Raw genomic sequence first — 19,984 nt, forward strand, 5'->3', positions numbered from 1 at the left:
ATAAGCACTCCCTCATTATTAATTTTTTCAGGAGAGGTAGACTTTTTAGAAGCAGCCAACGTTTGATTTTCTCATGTCTTGATGCTTGCTTGGGCTTGCTGCTATCTTTCTAGATTGTTCGCTCTCCTCCTTTTCACCTCTGTTGCCCACCTTATTTAAGGCGTGCCTTCCTTCAATAAAATTCAGTTGTCAGTCAGCGCTTGTGTCTTGTCCTTTCTTCTTGTGTGGTTGCATACTTTTGCGCTGCACCTTTTCCTAGGTTCAAAATGCACCAACTAGCCCAAAAAGACGTTTTACTGTAGTAGTTAAAAAGTTGACTATTATAATTTAGTTAATAACTTTACTAGTTAACATGATTCGCCTGTTTTTAGACGTCCGTAAAAATTGGTATTACGTTATGCCGCAAAAAAGTTCTCTTTACCTCAAAAACCCTATTTAAATTTTAAAAATTAGTAGCCGGCTTCCCTGAAACACTTGGCATATATAAACGCCGGAGTCAGGGCTTCGCACCTGCTGCTGTGAGCCACTTGCGTGGTTTATCACTCACCCTCATATTCCGGGTCGGGAACTAGGGGGCTTCTGAAGAGACGCAGATAGAAGCCTGAGGGTCAAGGCAAGGAAGAAGAAAAATGAGGTGCCCCTAGGGCGTGGACGGCAAGCAAACCAAGGAACTCAGCAGCTCTTGCGACATTGCAACGCAGTCTGCTAAAACGAAGGTTGAGTAGAGCTCATGCGCCAAAGCTGTGGCGCGTACGCTGCGGAATTTTGAGCCCAAAGGCTCCCTCATGCGTGAAGCGCTGCTCGGCACTCCGCGCACGCTCATTCCCGCGTCGCAGTTTTCTTGCGCGAAGTAACGTTACGCGTACGCTTCGTGAAAACCTTCCTGCACCATGAAAATTTTGTGCTCTCTATGGGCTACTCATGCTGGTATCCACGCTCATCTGCCTGCTTGAACTGAAGAAAACTCCTCGATTTACTTTCAGCGCAGCCACAGTTCCAAGCATCTCGACAGATGGAAGTCGCCGCCCGATCCGCAGGGTGGCTACGGTCTATTAATTTTAAACGGTCCAATTGCACGCATGCACACTCACAATAAGCGCTACGTTAACACTGGTACGCAGAGGTTGGAGACGGTGAGAACGAGATAAAAGGAACATTGAAAATACCAACCAAGAAGTTCGGCCACAGCAACTATTAGTTACTTCTGAGGAGAATCATCAAGGATTGGGAGAAAGAAGCTATCAAGGAGGTCCGAGCGCATCGTGGCGTGGGTAACCAAAAATGGTTTATGGCTTATGGATGTGTAACTTCCCAAACCGACTCAGGCTATGAGGGACACCGTAGTGGAGGGCACCGAAAATTTCGACCACCTTTGGGTTCTTTAACGTGCACTGACATCGCACAGTACATGGACCCCTAGAATCTCGCCTCCATCGAAATTCGACCTCCGCGGCCGAGATGCAACCAAAAATAAATAAAGACTAAACTAGTGTTCGCTTGATGCCCTCTAGCAGGGTCTCCACTGCACTTTTTCTCTGGAGGCCGGCACAGGACGATAGCGGAGAATGTTCTGCTCAGACAACGAGCAGCCAATCACACCTCGTTCGCTGCAGAGCTCTTCCCTGACACTCGCCTTTGAACACTATGGTTGTATGCAGTACGCACGCAGATGGTATGGTACGCACGCAGATGGTATACGATGCATTGAGAAAGAGGAGGAGAGAGGAGAACCCTTCCCACACCGGAAAAGCAACGTATTGGTCGGCCACATCGGTCACATGACCATACGGCGTCATCACAACCTGCCCACCGGATTGTGAGCAAAGTGACCACAGTGGCAGGTGACAATTAAATTATTGATTGGCCGTGACAGGTTACTTGAGAAGACCAACTCGGGTCTCACAAGCCCCACCGGTGCCAGCACCTGTCATCGCTGGTTCAGCGCTTAACCGCTGCACCACTGCGCCAGGAGTGGTATGAGGACTCCCAGTGATCTATGAATGGAAAGTCAAGAGTTACCAGTTCTCCATATATGGGCATTAACCCATTAACGTTATCGCGTCATACCGTTAAAGAGGTGCTTAAGTGTCCCCTCCAGTTCTTTTCTAAATTCGTTTACTCAACCTCATAATTCAGGATGTACTCGATGAGCAAGTTTCCGCTTCTTTCTCTTCTGAGTCGAACGACTTCTACTTTGTTAATGTGTTATCGGTGCTGGTGGTGGTGAAACAATAAAAGTGGAATGTCGGCAGCTCGGATAACGGGTGGGGCTCTTATCGGTGCTGCAGGCATTTATAATGTTTCGGCCTCCTTGCTGAACTCTGAGTTGCCCCAGAAAGTAGTTAATAATAACGTGTATGTTTCGTCTGCTGAAATTTAATACGAAACGCCACGAAATATAGTTGTACGGTGATCGTTACTTCTGGCACAGTCTGTTTGTCACAACGTTCGTGCTCTCTCATGGAGTAGTTTTTTCAACGTCCTACTGACAACACGTAGGCGAATAGTATTTACCAAATGTGTGCTTTATTCATGTCGCCGTATATTACAAATGAAGGTACGGCTCCTTGAACAAACCATGCTCTGGAGCCGCCAAAATTTTTGTCTCAACGTTTTTGATATTGAGGCTAATGGTACTGAGACTGTCTTATTTGTACTAAGAGGTCTGCAACATTTTGCCCAGCACTGGGCTTTTCCGTCTACCAAGCCTTCAGGCCCTTGAGGCCGAGTCCGCCGAGACCTCCGAGACCGCCAAGACCACCAAGACCGCCGAGACCACCGAGGCTGAGACCGCCAAGTCCAGCACCGCCAAGACCACCGCCCAGGCCTCCGAGACCAGCGCCGTGTCCACCGTGGTAGCTGATGAAGGGCTTGACGGCGTGCGAGATGCTAGCGACAGGCTGAGCCACGTAGCTGACGACCGGCTTGGCCACCACACCGTAGTTGATGATGGGCTGCTTGACAACGCCCAGGGTGGCCACAGGGTGAGCGGACGCGGAGCCAAGAGCGCTGCCCAGGTGGGCGAAGCCGCCCCCCAGGCCAAGGCCGCCGAGGCCAGCACCACCACCGAGACCGGAGCCACCACCGAGACCGGAGCCACCACCGAGACCGAGGCCACCCAGGCCGGCACCGCCAAGGCCACCCAGGCCACCGAGGAAGCCGGCCGATGCGCAAGCCACGAGAGCGGAGAAGATGACAACCTGCGTGGGCCGCGAAATCCATGTTTATGCGATTTGTGTCGCATGGCTTTTGCTATCGCTATGGCAGCTACACCCAGTCCTGTCTTCTCTCCCTTTTTTGCTCCTGTTGTACTTGGACTGCTGAGCTCTTGGGAGTATAAGCGCTGTCTCAGAGACCAGGGCTACCCGCGAGCGACTAAATCGAAGGTTTGTTGAAGCGAACGCCCACCCACCTCGCAATGTGAGCTCGACTGGCCATTAAGGTTCCTCATTTGCTCACATTTTCCCGGAAAACACCTGTTCGGTTACATTGACGTAGTGAGGAAATCTATATGAACGGTAGAATGCCGAATGCTCAAGTGTACTTGGCTTTTGGATGCCAGTTAACGCTTTCTTCGGCAGCCTACTGACCAGATAGTTACCTCGCCAGAGGTACTTAATGTTTCTCACCATTAGCTAATTGTAGAACGCTATGCGACGTAATTAGTATCCTCGTTTCAGTCACGGGCGAGCCACCTCTGTTTCCACAAAGCGTACTACGAGCTCCTAGAGGTAAAATAGCTAACTACTAGAATCATAAGCCGCAATCAGCTCCCTTTCTGGCATCCTGCTGAAGAAACGGGCTCTGAAAGAATGCGCTGATTCTCAAAATGAAACCGTTTACAATTTTCGCAAAAGCGACAAGAACCTCAGAAAGAAGGTAAATCAAGTGCGGAAAAGAAGACAAGGAGTATTGTAGTAAACATATTCTGACTTATTTTAGAATCAAACTTCGAAATACGTCAAGCTTGGCGAAACGCCTTCGAACGAACAGCCGCCAAATTTAGTGCAAGTTTCCAGGGTTCACACCTTTTGAACAGAACCTCTTTTTGAGAGAGTGTGCGTGCTGAGTAAGGGGGGTTGGGGTGGAGGGGGGCGGGAGAGAGACGGAGGGAGACGACAGATCATGACATGCGAGCTGCAGAAATAGAGAAAGGTTGCAAATTTCCATGCATTACGCTTCAAAACGGAGCTGCACAAATATTCCAATACATCTGACTCATACACCACAGCGAAAAGTCGCAATGTATACTTTAGTTTCGTTCGTGCGCACCCACTGGCATTCCTCGGATGCTGCTTGAAGCCTGTTAGGCAAGAAAAGCTCTGAACAGCATCGGGTTAAACGTTTGCAGTCAAACGATAAATGCGACGCTTGCTATGAACCATCACGGTAACAAAAGTAAGCTGACGTACAAGCTCTGGCAAATCAGCTGTGATCTTCAGCGAGTGAGAAATGAGGGCGCTGTGTTCGTTCATCACCCAGAAGACAATGCCGGCAACGCAAGCCGGGGAGAAGAGGACCCTCACTTACGTGGTACATCTGCGTTTAGGTCAGCAGCGTTGAAAAAACGAAGGAAAAACCTGCGCTGAACACGTCATGTGCGTTTCGTGCGTGCATGTGAAAACATTGCACATGCTCTAAGGAGAAAGTTGTTGCTAGCGTTCGCGGCAAGTGTCTTCATAATTTTTTCTGCACCCTGAAATGGCCGAGATGCACTAAATGCACCGAGTGAAGTATCAACGTTCGGCCAAGCGTATTTGTACGCTGTCGGGCACAAATCCGCTTTCCGAAACGACGTACCACATATTACTTGTAATCCCTGAAACCTTATCTGACGCAATATTTCTGCAAATGAGCCAAATGGTCACCGTGTGCTTATTGCTTAAGACAAACATATGCAAACACTGCAACAAACAAGCACCACTACGGCGAAATGACCCCACCCGCTGTGCACGCACTGACCGTACCGAAAGCGAGCGGCCGCCATATAGTGAAACCGGCTACTACATCGCCCCGTCAAGTTCGCACAGAGGCAGTACTCACGAAGGCGTTCATGGTGTTAAGTCCGGACTCGGGGAGTGAGCTACGTCTGCCCTACACGGCGAGACAGAGCGCATTTATAGGCTGTGCTGGCCAGAACATGTCATGCTGTTCAAGGACGACTTGGGTGTAGAGATCCACTTGGCCACCGTCATGAGCGCGCATCCGGGGCGAGGGGGAAAGGCAGTGCGCAGCTGCGCCTGCTGATGGAGGCCACCTTGCGGTGAGGAGACCTCGCCGCCTGGCTGGGGCCGAAAAACCCCACCTCCCTGGTGTACCTGGCTCTGGAGGATGGTGAGTGACATCTTCCCCAGTTTGAATACGAGCAGCGCAGCGATGGACTGCCAAACCTTCACTGCGTGGTTACTAAAAAGAAACAAGGCTGAAAGGCTTGCCATATTGACTCCCTGAAGCAGAAGCCCGACGCAGAGACACAGCAGTTCCTATGCGCTGCACAGAAATAAAATCTAGACAGGCGCCTTCCTTCGTAATATTTGGAGTCTGTCTCTTTTCTAAATGCTTCAAAAAAGTGGACGGGAATGTGTTCATGCGGCCACTAAAAGTTCGTATTCACGAATTTTGTAATGAGTTCTGTACTGTGCATATTCGTGACAAGTATCATTGCAAACAACACTCGCGCCGCAAAGAACCAATATATTTTGCCTGTGATATGATGTAGGCCAGTTATTTCATTAATTTTGGGAAAAAAAGCAAAGTAAACATATTGCTTGCTTTGAAAAGAGACACACGGAGGCTTTGTCGCGACAACTTCTCCAGTGATACAAAATAAAACTGTACAGATTGAAAAGACTGAAAGATTTATCACAGTTTATTGTGCAAAGTGGGCTTTACATCTGTTGTAAATCCGTGTATGTAATATGCTCAGTTAACTAGACTGGCCACCTTACTAATATCGGTCATTAATTCTCGCGGCTTGTCACCTCATTACGAACGAAAAACATTAAAAGGAAATGCCCCCTTATGACGTAACATCGCCCTTGGTGTACGTGAAAGAGTGCATTGTCGGGTTCACTCGGATGCTCTCCTAGACCAAGAGTTTCCCGGTGAACGAAAGGACACTTGGCACGGGTTACCTTGGCACTTCAGCGTCAAAAAATTTACAATTTCGCACACGCCGGCTTCTGAAAGTCTTTGGCGGTTGATAATAGCATGAAATGAGAGCAACGCTGCCGGACAATTCTTTCCTCGTTTGACATCAATGTGAGCTTGCGCTCCCATTCGTTCTCATCGCATTACGTAAGCTAGTCATTATCGACCCTGTTCGGTGAACCGCATTAATTGCTGAACATTGAGGGCAGCCTGTTACATCGCGGCTACGCGAAATCTTTAATGCATCTCGAAGAGGTCCTGTTCTCGCAGGAGAGGAAAGGTAGAGATGCCTTTTTGTTCGCTCAGGATAGTGACCTGACGCCCGTTGGGGGGTTGGCTGGAGGATCTGCTATAGAGTACGCGTAGCAGTTGCTGTGGCATGCTCAACTTTGGCAGATATTTCCGAGGTTTGTTTGCTCTGCTTTAAAAGCTGGGTGAATGACCTCGCGTTTAACTAGACAAGAAACAACCATAAAGAGCAGAATAAATAACTGAACAAATTCTAGCAAGCCGAGGGTAACACAAAGTAAAAACAACTTATAAATGCTTGGTGTCGTGGTGTCAGTGGGAAAAAAAGCCACTAATTGCTGAAATTCAAGAGATAAATACAGAAAAAATTCATATGCCAGTAAACACAAATGGCAGAGACTCTCTGCCTCTGGGGGCTGCTTCCTCAGCATACTTGAACAGTAGCACTTTGCAGGCATCTGCGGTTGTGATTTCGGTGAAGGCAGGGTGGTTGGAGGTAATTACAGCAAGTAGATGATCCTGGAGCCACAGAAATTGCCTGACATAGTTCAAACTTACTCGTTCGGCGCTGCTTTGGTACAGTATGGGGTAATGAAGAATACTGGTATAGAAGCTGCCAATTTTTCGCATGGACTACGCGACCGCATAAGCCCACCTTTGTGATCGTGAGCACCCCCGTCGGTTGTCCTGTGCAACGCGCTCGTCTTAATGAGCTGAGCCGGTACACCCAGAAGCAAAGCCATCAGGGATGAAGTGGAGGTAAGTGACGTTCCATTCTCGAATAATTTTTTTTCTTTTTCAAGAAACTTGGGAGATAAAATATGGCGAAAAGAAAATTTTCCCACTTTTTCTAAATTGACGTAGTTTTCAAGCTGCTGCAGTTAAAAAAAGGGCCTGAAATGTGGATTCGTGGGTCTACTTGAGGTAATCTTCGGAACATCACTGAAAAGGTTCTCAAGGCTTCGTCGGCCGTCTCCTTTGACCGGTTCGTAGCGCCTGCTTCTTGCTCATAATGGTAGCGTCCTAATTTATTGCACTTACGCTACCAATTTTCCATATTTATTTTTGCCATCCTGGGTACAAAAATGCATGTGGCCATTGCGGGTGTTCAAACTGTTTCTTTTACGTCTAACACAATTAACCAACTAATTAGAAACTGCAGCTCACTAAGACGTCAAACTCATGACAGGCCGCGGTTCACTGCAGATTCAGTTCAGCTCCCTTATTTCTCCAGAAATATTCTGGTGGGCTGGCTGGGCTAAAAGCTGCTATTTTCAGCTTGACGTACGATGTCTACGACCCCATGCACTTCAATGCAGGGCATACGATTCAAGCTATTGAAACATACATATAAAAACGCATATTAGCATAAATACATAGCAGAGATGTGTACATGTCAAACTTGGTTACAACTAGGACGCGTATTCACTTGTGAACTAATATGAAAATCTGAAATCATAGCTATGAAAGACTATCAAATTAAATACAAAAGTAAATTAAAATAACGAGTCCCATGTGAGATAGACAATAACTTGTGTAAAAAAACAAAAAAAAACGCATAGCCGGTGGTCACAATTTAAATGCAGATGTGAATATGTTTACATGGTCAGGAACGCACTGCGGTGGCTTAGTGGCTATGGTGTACGGCTGCTCAGCCCAAGGACTCTGAATAGGATCCCGGCCGCGGCGGGCGCATTTCGGTGGAGGCGCAATGCAAAAACTTCCTTGGGCTGTGCGATGCCAGTGCAGGCTAAATAACCCTAGGTGGACGAAAATTGATCAGGAGCCCTTCAATAAAGCGTCTCTTGTAGTCCATACGCCACTTTGGGAAGGTAAGCCACACATACCATACTTACACTGGCAAGGAAATAAACTCTATTGTTGCTAGCGGTGTCAGCCATAATGCATGAGTGCTACCATGGCAGGTAATAGGTGCTTATCCTTGGCGATCTCGTGGGCGAGCATACTCACAACAATGAAGTCTATCGTGGAGCAGTCGATTTCAAGTTGGAATGTGGATAACATTGAACTCTGAAAGCGTCGTCGTCATCCTTCATCCGATCCCGTTCGCTGTATAGCTTACGGTAGCTAGAGAGGCTTTGTTGAGCTTTGTTGACGCAAATGTATTCTTCGGTTACAGTGGTATACTTGGCATATAGTTACGGGAGAGGTGATTTGTTTCCAGAAAAAGGAATATACGGGAAAACGTCAGGTTTTTTGCGGAAATTCTGGACAAACATATTTTTCAACGGGAAGTTCTTTATGATCGCATTTTTTTCGTATATTGTAAGATTCCACTAAAAGAGTCAATATATCCGCATATCTCCCTTCTGCAGGCTTGTATTTTTTTGCTGTTAATGCTTTTGCTGTTATCAAAAGAGTGGCCAATTGGTTTTCTATAGGAGTCTTAATCACTCGATGGGAGTGATGGACAAACTTAAAAAAAAAAGATTTTGCCATGCAACAGAAGAATTGACCACCACTACATTCTATATTTTCATAAGAGTACCTTACAATATTCCACAGTCGGTTCACAATTAAAATTAATGGTCAAGAATCTTGAACTGTTAGCAGGACTTTTTTTATTGTAATTCACAACCTGCCGCGTCTTCCATGCGGAGGTGGTTAGCTAGTCGTATGAAAAAAAAAAGTGCAGCCTGTCCTAGACACAGCTATCAGTGTACTAAGAAAATTCTACAAGCTTGTGAGCCTCATTACGCGGCACGATTTCATTGGCACAGCTTTGCCGCTATTATCACATGGTCGAAGATGACTTATAATAGCATTTACAAGAGTGGCAATGTCGCGAGAAATATTTTTGCTGTCGTCACTTCAATGTGCCCCGTCAATTGAATGCGCCTCAATCTTATCTATCCCATCTCCAGGGTTCTCTGCCTTCTTTTGCTTACCCTTACGCTCTTCACTGCCCACCAAGCTAGCATATTTTTGTTGAATTTTTAACGTGTCTTTTGCAGTATTAGATATGTCGGCCATACCCACATCTTATTTTTTATTTGAACTCGATGCCCCATCCGCATAAAGTTTGTTCTGGGATGATCTATGCTGCCATTTCTATAGCTCTGCGTGTGACTACTGCCGTCTTTCTTGTCGCATCGCTACCTTTCAGCCTATCCAAAGAGTTCTTCAGACTTTTTAGCACCACTGCATGTCTCGGAACAACACGCAAACATCGGCAAAGTCATTCATGTATAATTTTTTTTGAACAAAGGGTGATCAGACGCCATCTTTTGTATTCGAAATTACATCTTTATCTATCGTACAAAGTAAACTTTACGGGCCTGCCAAAGCTAACAGGGGCTTGAAGGGCAGCGTACGGCTGTTGAGAGCATCGAGAGACATACTCCTTCGTAACTGCACTAAAATAAAAAGAACAACTGAACACACAGTTAAACGGGCACAAGGCATGAAGTTTTGCAATGGAGTGTGCAACTTAAAACAATAGTTCTTTGATTTCTTTACGAAAATGGAATAAGAACATCCCATTCAGCAATTTATTAGCGTTAGTAGCACACAGGAGGATGCAGTGCGTTCACCGCTGTTAGTGGACTCCCGAGGCGCACCGAACTATTCACGTGGATTTAGAGCTCGTCCAGGCACATACGAAATACTAAAGTCTTTGGATCACACTCATTTGAGTGCAACAGTAGCAATAAAGGAGGCTAAAATAAGCTTTGCAGTGCTATCAACTATGCTGCGCCGAAAAAAACATCACAAAAAATCAGATTGCGGTTAGGAGTGTGTAACGCGATTGTTCGAGCGTTAGCTGCGCTGTGACAGCAAAAAAATTGAGCCGGGCCGAGGGATGCTTGTTTCCATCCTTGTCCGGCGGTAGGGTTCGAACCAACCACCTCGTGCAGCCGAGGCGGACACTCAAGCCGCTAGGCAACCCGTCGCTTCCCATCTCTCTCTAACTTCCTCTCCTCCAAAAGTGGAGAGAGTGCTTTCTACCTCTCCACGTTATCGACCGTTGCCTCCCACCCACTAATACTATTCCTTCTCCCATTTATCTATCCCTCCTCTCCAATATATGTTGAGACGAAAATAAAACACTTTATACATCAGAAATGGAATTTTATGGAGTTTTTCCCAAGCAAAAGCAAAGTGGTTGTTCTAAAGTATGTCATATGTGGAGAGAGTTTTTCTCTCTCTCTCTCCTATTTGCCACATGCCAACCGTGGCAGGTGGCGCTGCCGACGCCGGAGCCGGACCCTACGCCGAAGACGACGACGGCGCAAAATAGAGGAACGAGCCGATAAAAACCAATGCTCTGAAACGAAAACGGCTAATACCATAACGTAAACAGCGAATGCCAGTGCATAGAGTATCTGCGTATTGTCGTTGAACACATTGCTTTGATAGGAAACGTTAAAGATCCAATTTTACGGAGTTCTTCACAAACAAAAGCAAGGCGGCTGTTCTAAAGTATGCCAACTTTAAAGTATATACACCTAGATACCTTAGCATCGGAACATAGCCAACAGGCGAACAGCTGATATTATTACAAGTAGATGAATGAAGGAACGACGGGGTGGTAAGCGCAATGCGTTATCAAGGCTGTGAAGTCACACTAATTGTGTTTCTGATATTAATTTCAATGAATTTATTTTAAAATCAATTCATTAACTGCAGAAAAAGACTTGCAAAAAGCTAAGAAGTGCAAGACTACATTCCTGATGAAGCGACACTAACAGCGAGTCATCAGCGTGTTGAAAAACGCGACAATAAGATACACAGCTTCCAAGATTGTTGGCATACAAGTTAAATTACACAGGTGCTAAAAGTGAACCCTGCGTAACACCAGTTTTAATTTCTGGTATACGTTGGGCGCTGTTACGTAGGCAGTTGCATAAAAGTGACTGCAAAGAAGCACGAAATTCTTAGTTACACCGCTTATACCCTAAAGCGTCATAACTCACTCAGTCGAACGCTTTTATGACGTCTAAATATAATGCATACGCTACCTGGTTTTGTATTGATATACTGTTTATGAAACTCCGAACGGCGTTTATTGTTTGTAAAGTGCCCATGCCAGCCATTAAACCGTACTGATTGTTGTAGAGAGGTTCACGGTCTTGAATAAACTTAGAGATGATTGTGCACATTCCAATATAAGAACAATAGACAGCAGTGGCCAGATACCGCTATTGCTTTAAACTTTGGTTTTAGAGCGCTGCTGTTAAGCGCCCGTTCGCGGGTTGAGCCGCGTCGCCGCCGTCGGTGTAACCGAGCCGAACAATAAACAAACAAACAAACAAACAAACAAATAAATAAATAAATAAATAAATAAATAAATAAATAAATAAATAAATAAATAAATAAATAAATAAATAAATAAATAAATAAATAAATAAATAAACACAGCCGTGACTGGATTCAAACCGGCGCCGCAGGGAACAAAGCAGCTTCGCTGGCCACTGTACGAGAGCACAGGGTATCACCGCAGCCGATCACGCCTCGTGTTAAACTGCAACGCACTCTCGCGCTGAGCCTTGCACACCGTCGTCTTCGTCAACTAATACAACTATCGATCTAATATCGTCGCCAGACATGCTGACGCCCTAGCAAAGCAAGAAATTGAGCCTACAGAGCCTGAGACACCTACATAGCGGCGCTCAAATTCCGCAGTAGAGAGTATCGTAATCTTCCTCAGGATTTTTTCTTACCACGTTTTTTACCACGCGGAATAACACCGGATTTTTTCAGACCGAGAAGCACAGTTTCTTTGGATATGATACTAAGCACGAAACAGGTACAGGTAGAGCATCCGCATTGCGTTCAATAGAACCGCAGTTCGAATCCTGGTGCCGCACAATTCTCCACGGGGAAAAAAAAAGTCCTTATGTGGATGGAATTGCATAACCAGGCTGGTGCGGCCTCATTCCGGTGATTACGGCTGACAATGCACCAGAACCGGATTTGGCCGCGGTACCAGACCGCGGCTGCTGCGTTTTTATGGAGGAAAAACGCTAAGGCGCGCGTGTGCTGTGCGATGTCAGTGCATGTTAAAGATCCCCAGGTAGTCGAAATTATTCCGGAGCCCTCCACTAGGGCACCTCCTTCTTCCTTTCTTCTTTCACTCCCTCCCTTGTCCCTTCCCTTACGGCGCGGTTCAGGTGTCCAACGATATATGAGACAGATACTGCGCCATTTACTTTCCCCCAAAACCAATTATTATTATTATCACCCTGGTAAAATACTTACCACAACCTCCGATACGAATACACCAATAGCAGTTTGAGGTGGCCGCGGCTGGCACAGGACAGGGTTGATTGGAGAGATATGGGAGAGTCCTTTGTCCTGCAGTGGGCGTAGGCATGCTGATGATGATAACGAAGCTTTTAGCTGCCTTTCACGTGAGGGCGAACCCGAAGACGAACAATGAGGCGGAAGCTGAAGGCTCACGGGAGGGCAAACTTATCTGAAATGTTCCAAAAATTTCCTTCCGAATGGTATTCGGCAGAAAAAACTTAAGCCCCCAGCGGGAATCGAGCCGCCGGCGGTGCAGACAGACCCCTTCGCATCCATGAGACCACTCGGCCATCACTGCTTCTTTTATCGTCTTAGCCATCAATAGCATGCAACACATACACTAGAATTTTCAGAAGCACTGTGGCTGACGTGACTGACTGACGTTCCATTGCTTTTAAGAAGCGCCACTCACGCCGCGTGCATGACTGGTAGCCTCTCACGCTCTGATTTCGATATCGTCGTCCTCATCGATCTTTCATCACTTTTTTCTGCGCCGCGAATGTTTGCGAAGGCCGCTAAGAGAGAAATTGCCTTTAAGGAAAGGCAATGAGCAGTAGCTGTCTCACTTCCTGGCGTACGCGTCAAACGCACTGTGTCGGAAGAGATGAAGAAGGGTGTGAAAGCAGCAAGAGGGAAAAAATTGTCATAGTTGAGGGTTCCGGATTAACTTAAACCGTCTGGGATTTCTTAACGTGCGCTGACATCACACAGCACACAGGTGTCTGTTGCATTTCGGCTGCATGGAAACATGGCACCGCGATGGCCATGTTGATGATGGCCGGAGGGTGCACTCTCATACGCTAGCGTGAGGACGTGACTGCGCAAGCACTTCGGTACCACTGCTTGCTCGATCACCTGGCCGGGACACACTTGGTATGATCGGAATAGAATTCCGTCTTCGAAGTGAAACGTATAGGCGGTGTTGTTCTTGCCTTGATAAGTCTCACCGACTTTGTTCCGGCACACATTCAATGTTGCGTCCTCCTCTTGTTTCCTTCGGAATGTGGGTCTCGACACCTCCAACGCGCTGAAGGACGCGTCCCTGCACGCCATAGGAACCTTCGCCGTCCCCAGCGTGGCAGAGCCTTCAGTCTCTCCCGTCCCATCTGGGAGAGTCAGATGTCTCGGTGGCACCGTCCGGTTGATAGAAAATGACTCCTTGGCGCCTGGTACATTTCCAATGATGACGTCGTACAGTGGAGTCTTCAAGCACCGAGCTATGGACTTGCCCGAAAAATATGGCGACGAGAACAGAACTTCCGCCTCTGGGACCTCCAAACTGCTGCTATCCGCCAGGAGCAGAGTAGCTCTATCACCAGTAAAAGCTGCTTCAGGAACCAGGTCCCTACGCACCACGATACTGTTGGTACCGGTATCCCGCTAAACAGAAACCGGCTGCCCAAACATCTCGCCTTCCTGCACAGGCATGCCGACACTGAAGCCCGCTGGCCGGTAACCGGCATCCACAATGGTGAGTTCAGGCCGCACTTCAACCAGAGGACTGGCAGGATGCATAAAACAGGCTGACGCCTCGCGGTCTCCTGGGTTCTTGCGCCTGCAAGACTGTGCTCCGTGCCCTTGCTTGCGGCAGATCGTGCAGTACGGTTGTTTCGGCCGCGTCCGGCAGTCCGACGCTTTGTGTCCCGCCTTATCGCACAGAAAGCATCGCACCCGTGAATGAGATTCTGGAGTACTGTCCTTCGCCTTTGGGCTGTTTCGTTCCAACTTATCCTTGAAAATGAGCAAGTTAGTTTGCCGCTGGGCCTCCAGAAAATTATCCACGGCTACCGCGATCTCGTTGACTGTCTTACAGTCACGCTCGCGAATGAATATTGCAAGTCTCGCGTGGCAGTTGTGCAAAAATTCTTCGGCAACTATCATGTCGCGAACCTCTTCGAACGTTTTGCCTCGTCCCCTCATCTCAACCAAACGATACCCGTCGATGGCGAAAGGGTGGCACTGCTACAAGCTAGAGGGTCCTTATGAATGCAGTGAGATACGTTTACAGCGGTGCCTAATACGAAAAGAGAAGCGGCTGAATGCAAGGCCACATGAAGCAACTGCAACAATCTGCGTGACCAGCGCCAGAAACGTGCTGTAGAAGAGCAGGTGGCGCCAGCATGTGCTAAAAATCGCAATAGCGCATGCACTTGCAGTTCCACGAAGAACTTGCTATGCGCAAACAAGTGCACACAGAGCCAAAGTGGTGAACTACCATATCTCTTCATAATAAAAGATTAAGAGATTATTCCTGCAATACTGACACGTCAGAAAATTCTGTCCGAAGGCTATTCGGGAATGGAACCGGCTACTAGCCAGCATTGAGGAATACCTAACTACTGAGTTATTTGTAAAAGCCCTTGAATTGTGCTCGTCAGTGCTTTAAACGCTGCTACGTGTGCCTTACTTTTTTTTTTTGCACAGAGCCTGTGCTGCTTTGCTAATCGTTAGTGCCTTTCGTCGGTTGTTTATCTCGGTTCGTGGAAGCACAATCTTGTCTTTGTGTTTTTTTTTTACGCGAGCATTACCTAGTTCCGTTGTCCATATCTCCCACTCCTACTTAAAGCCTCAGCTGAGGCTGGCAAAACTTTATAAATCAATAAATAGACTGCACGACCGTGTTCACATTTATTGCATTTGTGCCGACGTGTTTATCGACAGAGCGGCGGCGGTGGCGTCTGCAGCCCGTGCTGGCGCCACCTCTTCTTCGACACGTGATCAGCGCTGGTCACGCGGATCGCCACACAGCAAAAGCAGAGAAGGGAGCCGAGTCTGCTGTCTCTCCCTTAGAAATAAGTGGCTGATGAGGGAAGCTCCTCAGCTCGATCGAGTGCATCTACAACAATCTATGAGCCGTCCTAAGAACGTGATATGCCTCGCCTGTGGTACATTTAATGCTTACATTTACTTTATATTATTGATAACTGACGTTTTTATCACACCAGAGATGTATTAGTGCAGACGTATACCGGTTCAGCGGACCTCTCCTGCGCACGCGCAGTGGCACCGCCTGGGCCCACCCACGCCACTGTGCGTGCTCAGGAGGGGTCCGCTGAACCGGTATGCGTCTCCGCTAATGCGTCTTCGTGTATGCTAAAAGCATCTAATAGGTAGCAGAACACCATTGCTTCAAGTTCCTAAAAAGGACGTCAACGAATATTCCGTCAGTGCACGGAGACTCAGGACTCTTGAAACCAAATAAAATATATCCAAGGTCATCCTGAGTGCACCGAGGCAAAAAATCAGTGTCAAAGGCAGTCTAGATACCGTAGAGCTGAAAAGTGCTCCAACACATGCTCGCTATGCGTGGAATGCCCCATATTGTATCACACTAGATGGGTTCGCCAAACCATGCAGGCAGCCCCGAAAATCCCAAACCCAAATCCTGAGCTGTGGGAGGCCGCTCTCTCCGGCTCAAGCTTAGAGGACTAAAGACAGCTGCTTCACCGGGCGCAGCAAACAGCTAAGGTCATAGAAGCCGGGCGCCTCCCAGTTCAGGGAACCCGCAGCTGATAATAAATAAAATGTTTCTCATCATCATCATCATCGAGAGAGAGAGAGAGAGAGAGAGAGAGAGAGAGAGAGAGAGAGAGAGAGAGAGAGAGAGAGAGAGAATCTGTTTCCGCTGTTGACGCACAAATGAATACTGACCAACTCGTTCATATTTTATCTCTTCCTGGTACTGATGAAAGAGTGTCCCTAATTATCCAACGGCAGCCTGTCTTACGCTGCTGCACCCTAATAGCCTTTTGGCAAGAACCCTGATTTGTTGACAGCACAGTGACAAAAGAATCGTACACTTTGCCGGCATCGACGGACACTAAAAAGGGATTGCACTCATAATTTTTAACCGGCCGGTCAACCTACGGCTCATGGACGATATCAATTGCGATGTCCCCATTTTATTTTCATGCGAAAAACAACAAAAAGTTATGTGATATTTTTTAAGCGACGACAAAGGAAAACGCATTGTTCTGTTAAGCACGAATATTAACATGGTTCGACACGAAGAAACCAAATTACCCGCGAGAAATTAAATTCGGGTAGGGCGATTTACATCTGCCTGAGTACCGAAATCGGCAGGTGGATTACGTACTAAAACTATTGGTGTTTTATTTTTTAATAGAACAATATTAACCTTTTTCGTCGAAACATATTAGTCCACATGGAAAAGAAACTGCACCTTATTCCTCTTTAAATTTACATGAATTTTGCCATGCCGGCTAATGAACAGCAAGCATCGAGTCAGAGTCACAAATGAATCACAGTGTATCTGTACAGCGAACGGCTCAATACATGAAACCTGATGAAATACAGAAATCTGATTGGGGGGGGGGGGGGGGGAGGGGCTCAAACCTGATGAAATCGTGGTCTCCTTTGTGAAAAGAGCAATTCTACCTAGACGAGTCTCACGAGCAAAAAGTATAGGTGACAACCTTCCATTTTAAATTGCTCTTCAGTTCATGCTCAATGCTTATTTTGGTTAACGCAAGGACATCAATCATGATTTTCAGGATGCCAACGACTCAAACTTAGACCAGTGCCTTCAAATTCCCTTAATGGTCACGAGCAGGGCCGTAAAACTGCCATTATTTCTTGCTCGAAGTGCTTTTCGCAAAGCTGGAAAGTCACGGAATTGGAGTGTATCGCAAGCCATGAAATTTAAAGACTAGCCTTAGGCGCAGTTATAGCAGGCTGACCATATCAGAAGGCCTCGTGACACGTACGGCGGGATCACTGTCTCAGGAAGATTCTACCGTTCCTGAACCGGCTGAACTTGAAAAACTAGTTCCTTGGCCTTTGTCCTAGCAGCCAAAAACAGTTATCTGATTTCCTTTGAGAACTTTTGCGGGAAGAATATTTTTAGGAAGTTACCTTTTTGGGTCAACGAACGAATCCTTGCATGAGCAGTCAGCCAAGCATTGCGAACAGTGACCGTTAGAAATCTAATCAAGATTGTGTTTTTTTTCGCTCACATGCAATATGTGCGCCTCGATGACTTGGTTGGAAACGAAAGAAGGGACGTTAATCTTGCCAGCTAGGTCAGACAAGAATTGCCACCAAATTCTCATCCTGATTTACAGGAAGGTCGTGGATTTCCATATTTGAACATCTACTGTATTTTTCCGCTTCATTTAACTCTGACCTAACTCTGAATGATTGAGTCCTGAGAAAAAATAAGGGTCTGAAGTGTTGCCACGTTTGTGGTGATTTTGTGATGAGCTGCATCGCGTTCAGATGCCTGCTCGAATAGCGTGTTGTACTTTGCAGAAAGAAAGCTGAGTGTCTGCTAAGGGTCTTGGACAACAGTCTTCAATTTTAATGCGAAAGCACTACTTCAGAAGGCCTAACCGGCTCTCCGATATTGTGTGAAGCTTGACCTTCGAAGGTGGCCTTGTCAAAATCATAAATAAAATAAATATTGCCGCGACTAGCATTCGAACCCAGAGTGGTGCGAACAGATCAGGTTTGCTGACCACTGTGCACGAGAGAACTACGCTATCGCCTCAGCCGATCACGTCTCGTGTTAAACTGCAACACACTCCCACGGTGTCCATTGCACATGGTCTTCATCAACTTTTAACAGAAAAGAGGAGCAGTAATACTACTATCATACTAACATACACAATCTGGCTCTATGGGTTGAACATCGTCCTCTTTATCAACTAACACTAATATCAAACTAATATCCTCGCCAGACGTGTCGACGACCCAGCAAAGAAAAACCTAGAGCCAAGAAGGCTAAACACGTGCTTTTTGCACGTCTACGCGATGTAACTATGTTAAAATCCTACCTTTTTTTTCAAGTTCTGGCCTTCAGGCAAGGAGCTCGTTAATATTCATCTGTAACAAGGAAATAAAGGCAACTAGTTTCTTAATAGACTCAATTTCAGTTTGTTTTTTGCTTACTGCAGCCAACGCCACAGCAATCGAGCCCATGTCTGTTTCCGATATGGGCACTGAATTGCATAGCCTACACCGCAACTTGGCCCGTTTGTTAAAAGTCATTGAGTTGAACGCAGCCTCAGCCAAACCGGAACATTCATTCACTGCATCAAACCCGAACTAACAGATGCAACATTCTAAAAACCATGCGCCGTTACCACAGGAATGCTTACCACAGTCGGCACACTGCGCGTCAGACACAGGAACCAAAAACATGTCGCCATGTCTGACGCACGGAAAACGTACTGGCAACTGTTGCACGGAAAAAGTGCAGGGCGCGTCAAAATTTCCCAGGCTACAGGCTGTGTTTTTTAAACGTATATTCTGGCAAATAATATGCCCACGAAGCTACCAAGGTTCCCAGAGGTGAAAATTATGCTTATTCTACCCTGTGCGTTTATATTGAGGTGGTTGGGGGAGGTCGTAAACGCCCCACTACACGGCTCAAAAGCAGACCCTGCGGCTTGGTAGTTTTTGTGGCGCCCCGAACATAAAGGCACAGTTGCAAGGCTGCTGTGAACCGGCAGCGACGGAGAATCACAAGTGTGATTGTCCGATGCGTGGCCAGCTGCATGCAGCTGCTGTCAGCAGGCCTCTCCTTTTTCAAGCGACGATAGCCGTTCTAAGTCCCACGTGGTGTCGGCACTCGGATTCATCAAATCCAGGAAACGCTGGAGGACGAAACGCTGCAGAGACGAGGATGCCCAGTTCAAGCAAGGGAGGCTCGGAGCAGCCGTAGAATCAAGAAGCACGCAAATGCAGATTGGTGCACTCACGCCCAGCAGCCCGCCTGCATGGACGAGATAATCATGCGGGCCAGTATCCGACGCGACGTGAACTGCAGCTGACAGCCGCGCGCTCCTTTGTCAAGTGTAGTGAAGCGATAGAACGACCCTTTTCCCTGTTCGTTTGCATTTTTCTCATGCCGCAGCCAGTAAATGACATCAGTGGCTTGCTATATACCGTGACGTCACAGGTGGGAACTGTAGTATATCATTCAGACGAAAAGAATATTTTCGTACTTGTGAAACAACGAATTTGAGCTGTCCGTTTTGTTACATTTTTTTTTTCATTCTTAAGAGTTTGTCGCTAATATTATGCCATGCTTTTTAATGGTTTGTTATTGTTTACTCCAGGCTTGTTGCAGTTTGGGTATTAATACTGTTTCGTAAATTCTTCTGTATACAACTTGCTACTCTATGACCACGATGCCTCAGAAGTGTTCACTGCTGTAGCATACGTCGCCGCGTATTCATTTTCTTTGGATGTAATACCATTTCAATCCCACTCCCCTCTGCAATGCTTCGGCGATTGTGGGTATTGTAGATAAATAAATAATTAAAAAGGAGAACAAATCGCTACTAAATCG

The 19,984-nt window shown here is 46.8% G+C and overlaps 1 protein-coding gene across 1 annotated transcript in view; it reads right to left on the reverse strand.

Annotated features, from left to right (window-relative positions):
* Positions 1-2,543: 2,543 nt before the first annotated feature.
* LOC144136587 (uncharacterized) overlaps positions 2,544-19,984 on the reverse strand; it is a 148,177-nt gene continuing 130,736 nt past the window's right edge. The window contains exon 2 of the mRNA XM_077669050.1: positions 2,544-3,200. Coding sequence (XP_077525176.1) covers positions 2,700-3,200 — 501 coding nt within the window. The 3' untranslated portion in view covers positions 2,544-2,699. The remainder of the gene's footprint in view (positions 3,201-19,984) is intronic.

This window comes from Amblyomma americanum, chromosome 1, assembly GCF_052857255.1.
Source record: "Amblyomma americanum isolate KBUSLIRL-KWMA chromosome 1, ASM5285725v1, whole genome shotgun sequence".
In the NCBI taxonomy this organism is placed as follows: Eukaryota; Metazoa; Arthropoda; class Arachnida; order Ixodida; family Ixodidae; genus Amblyomma; species Amblyomma americanum.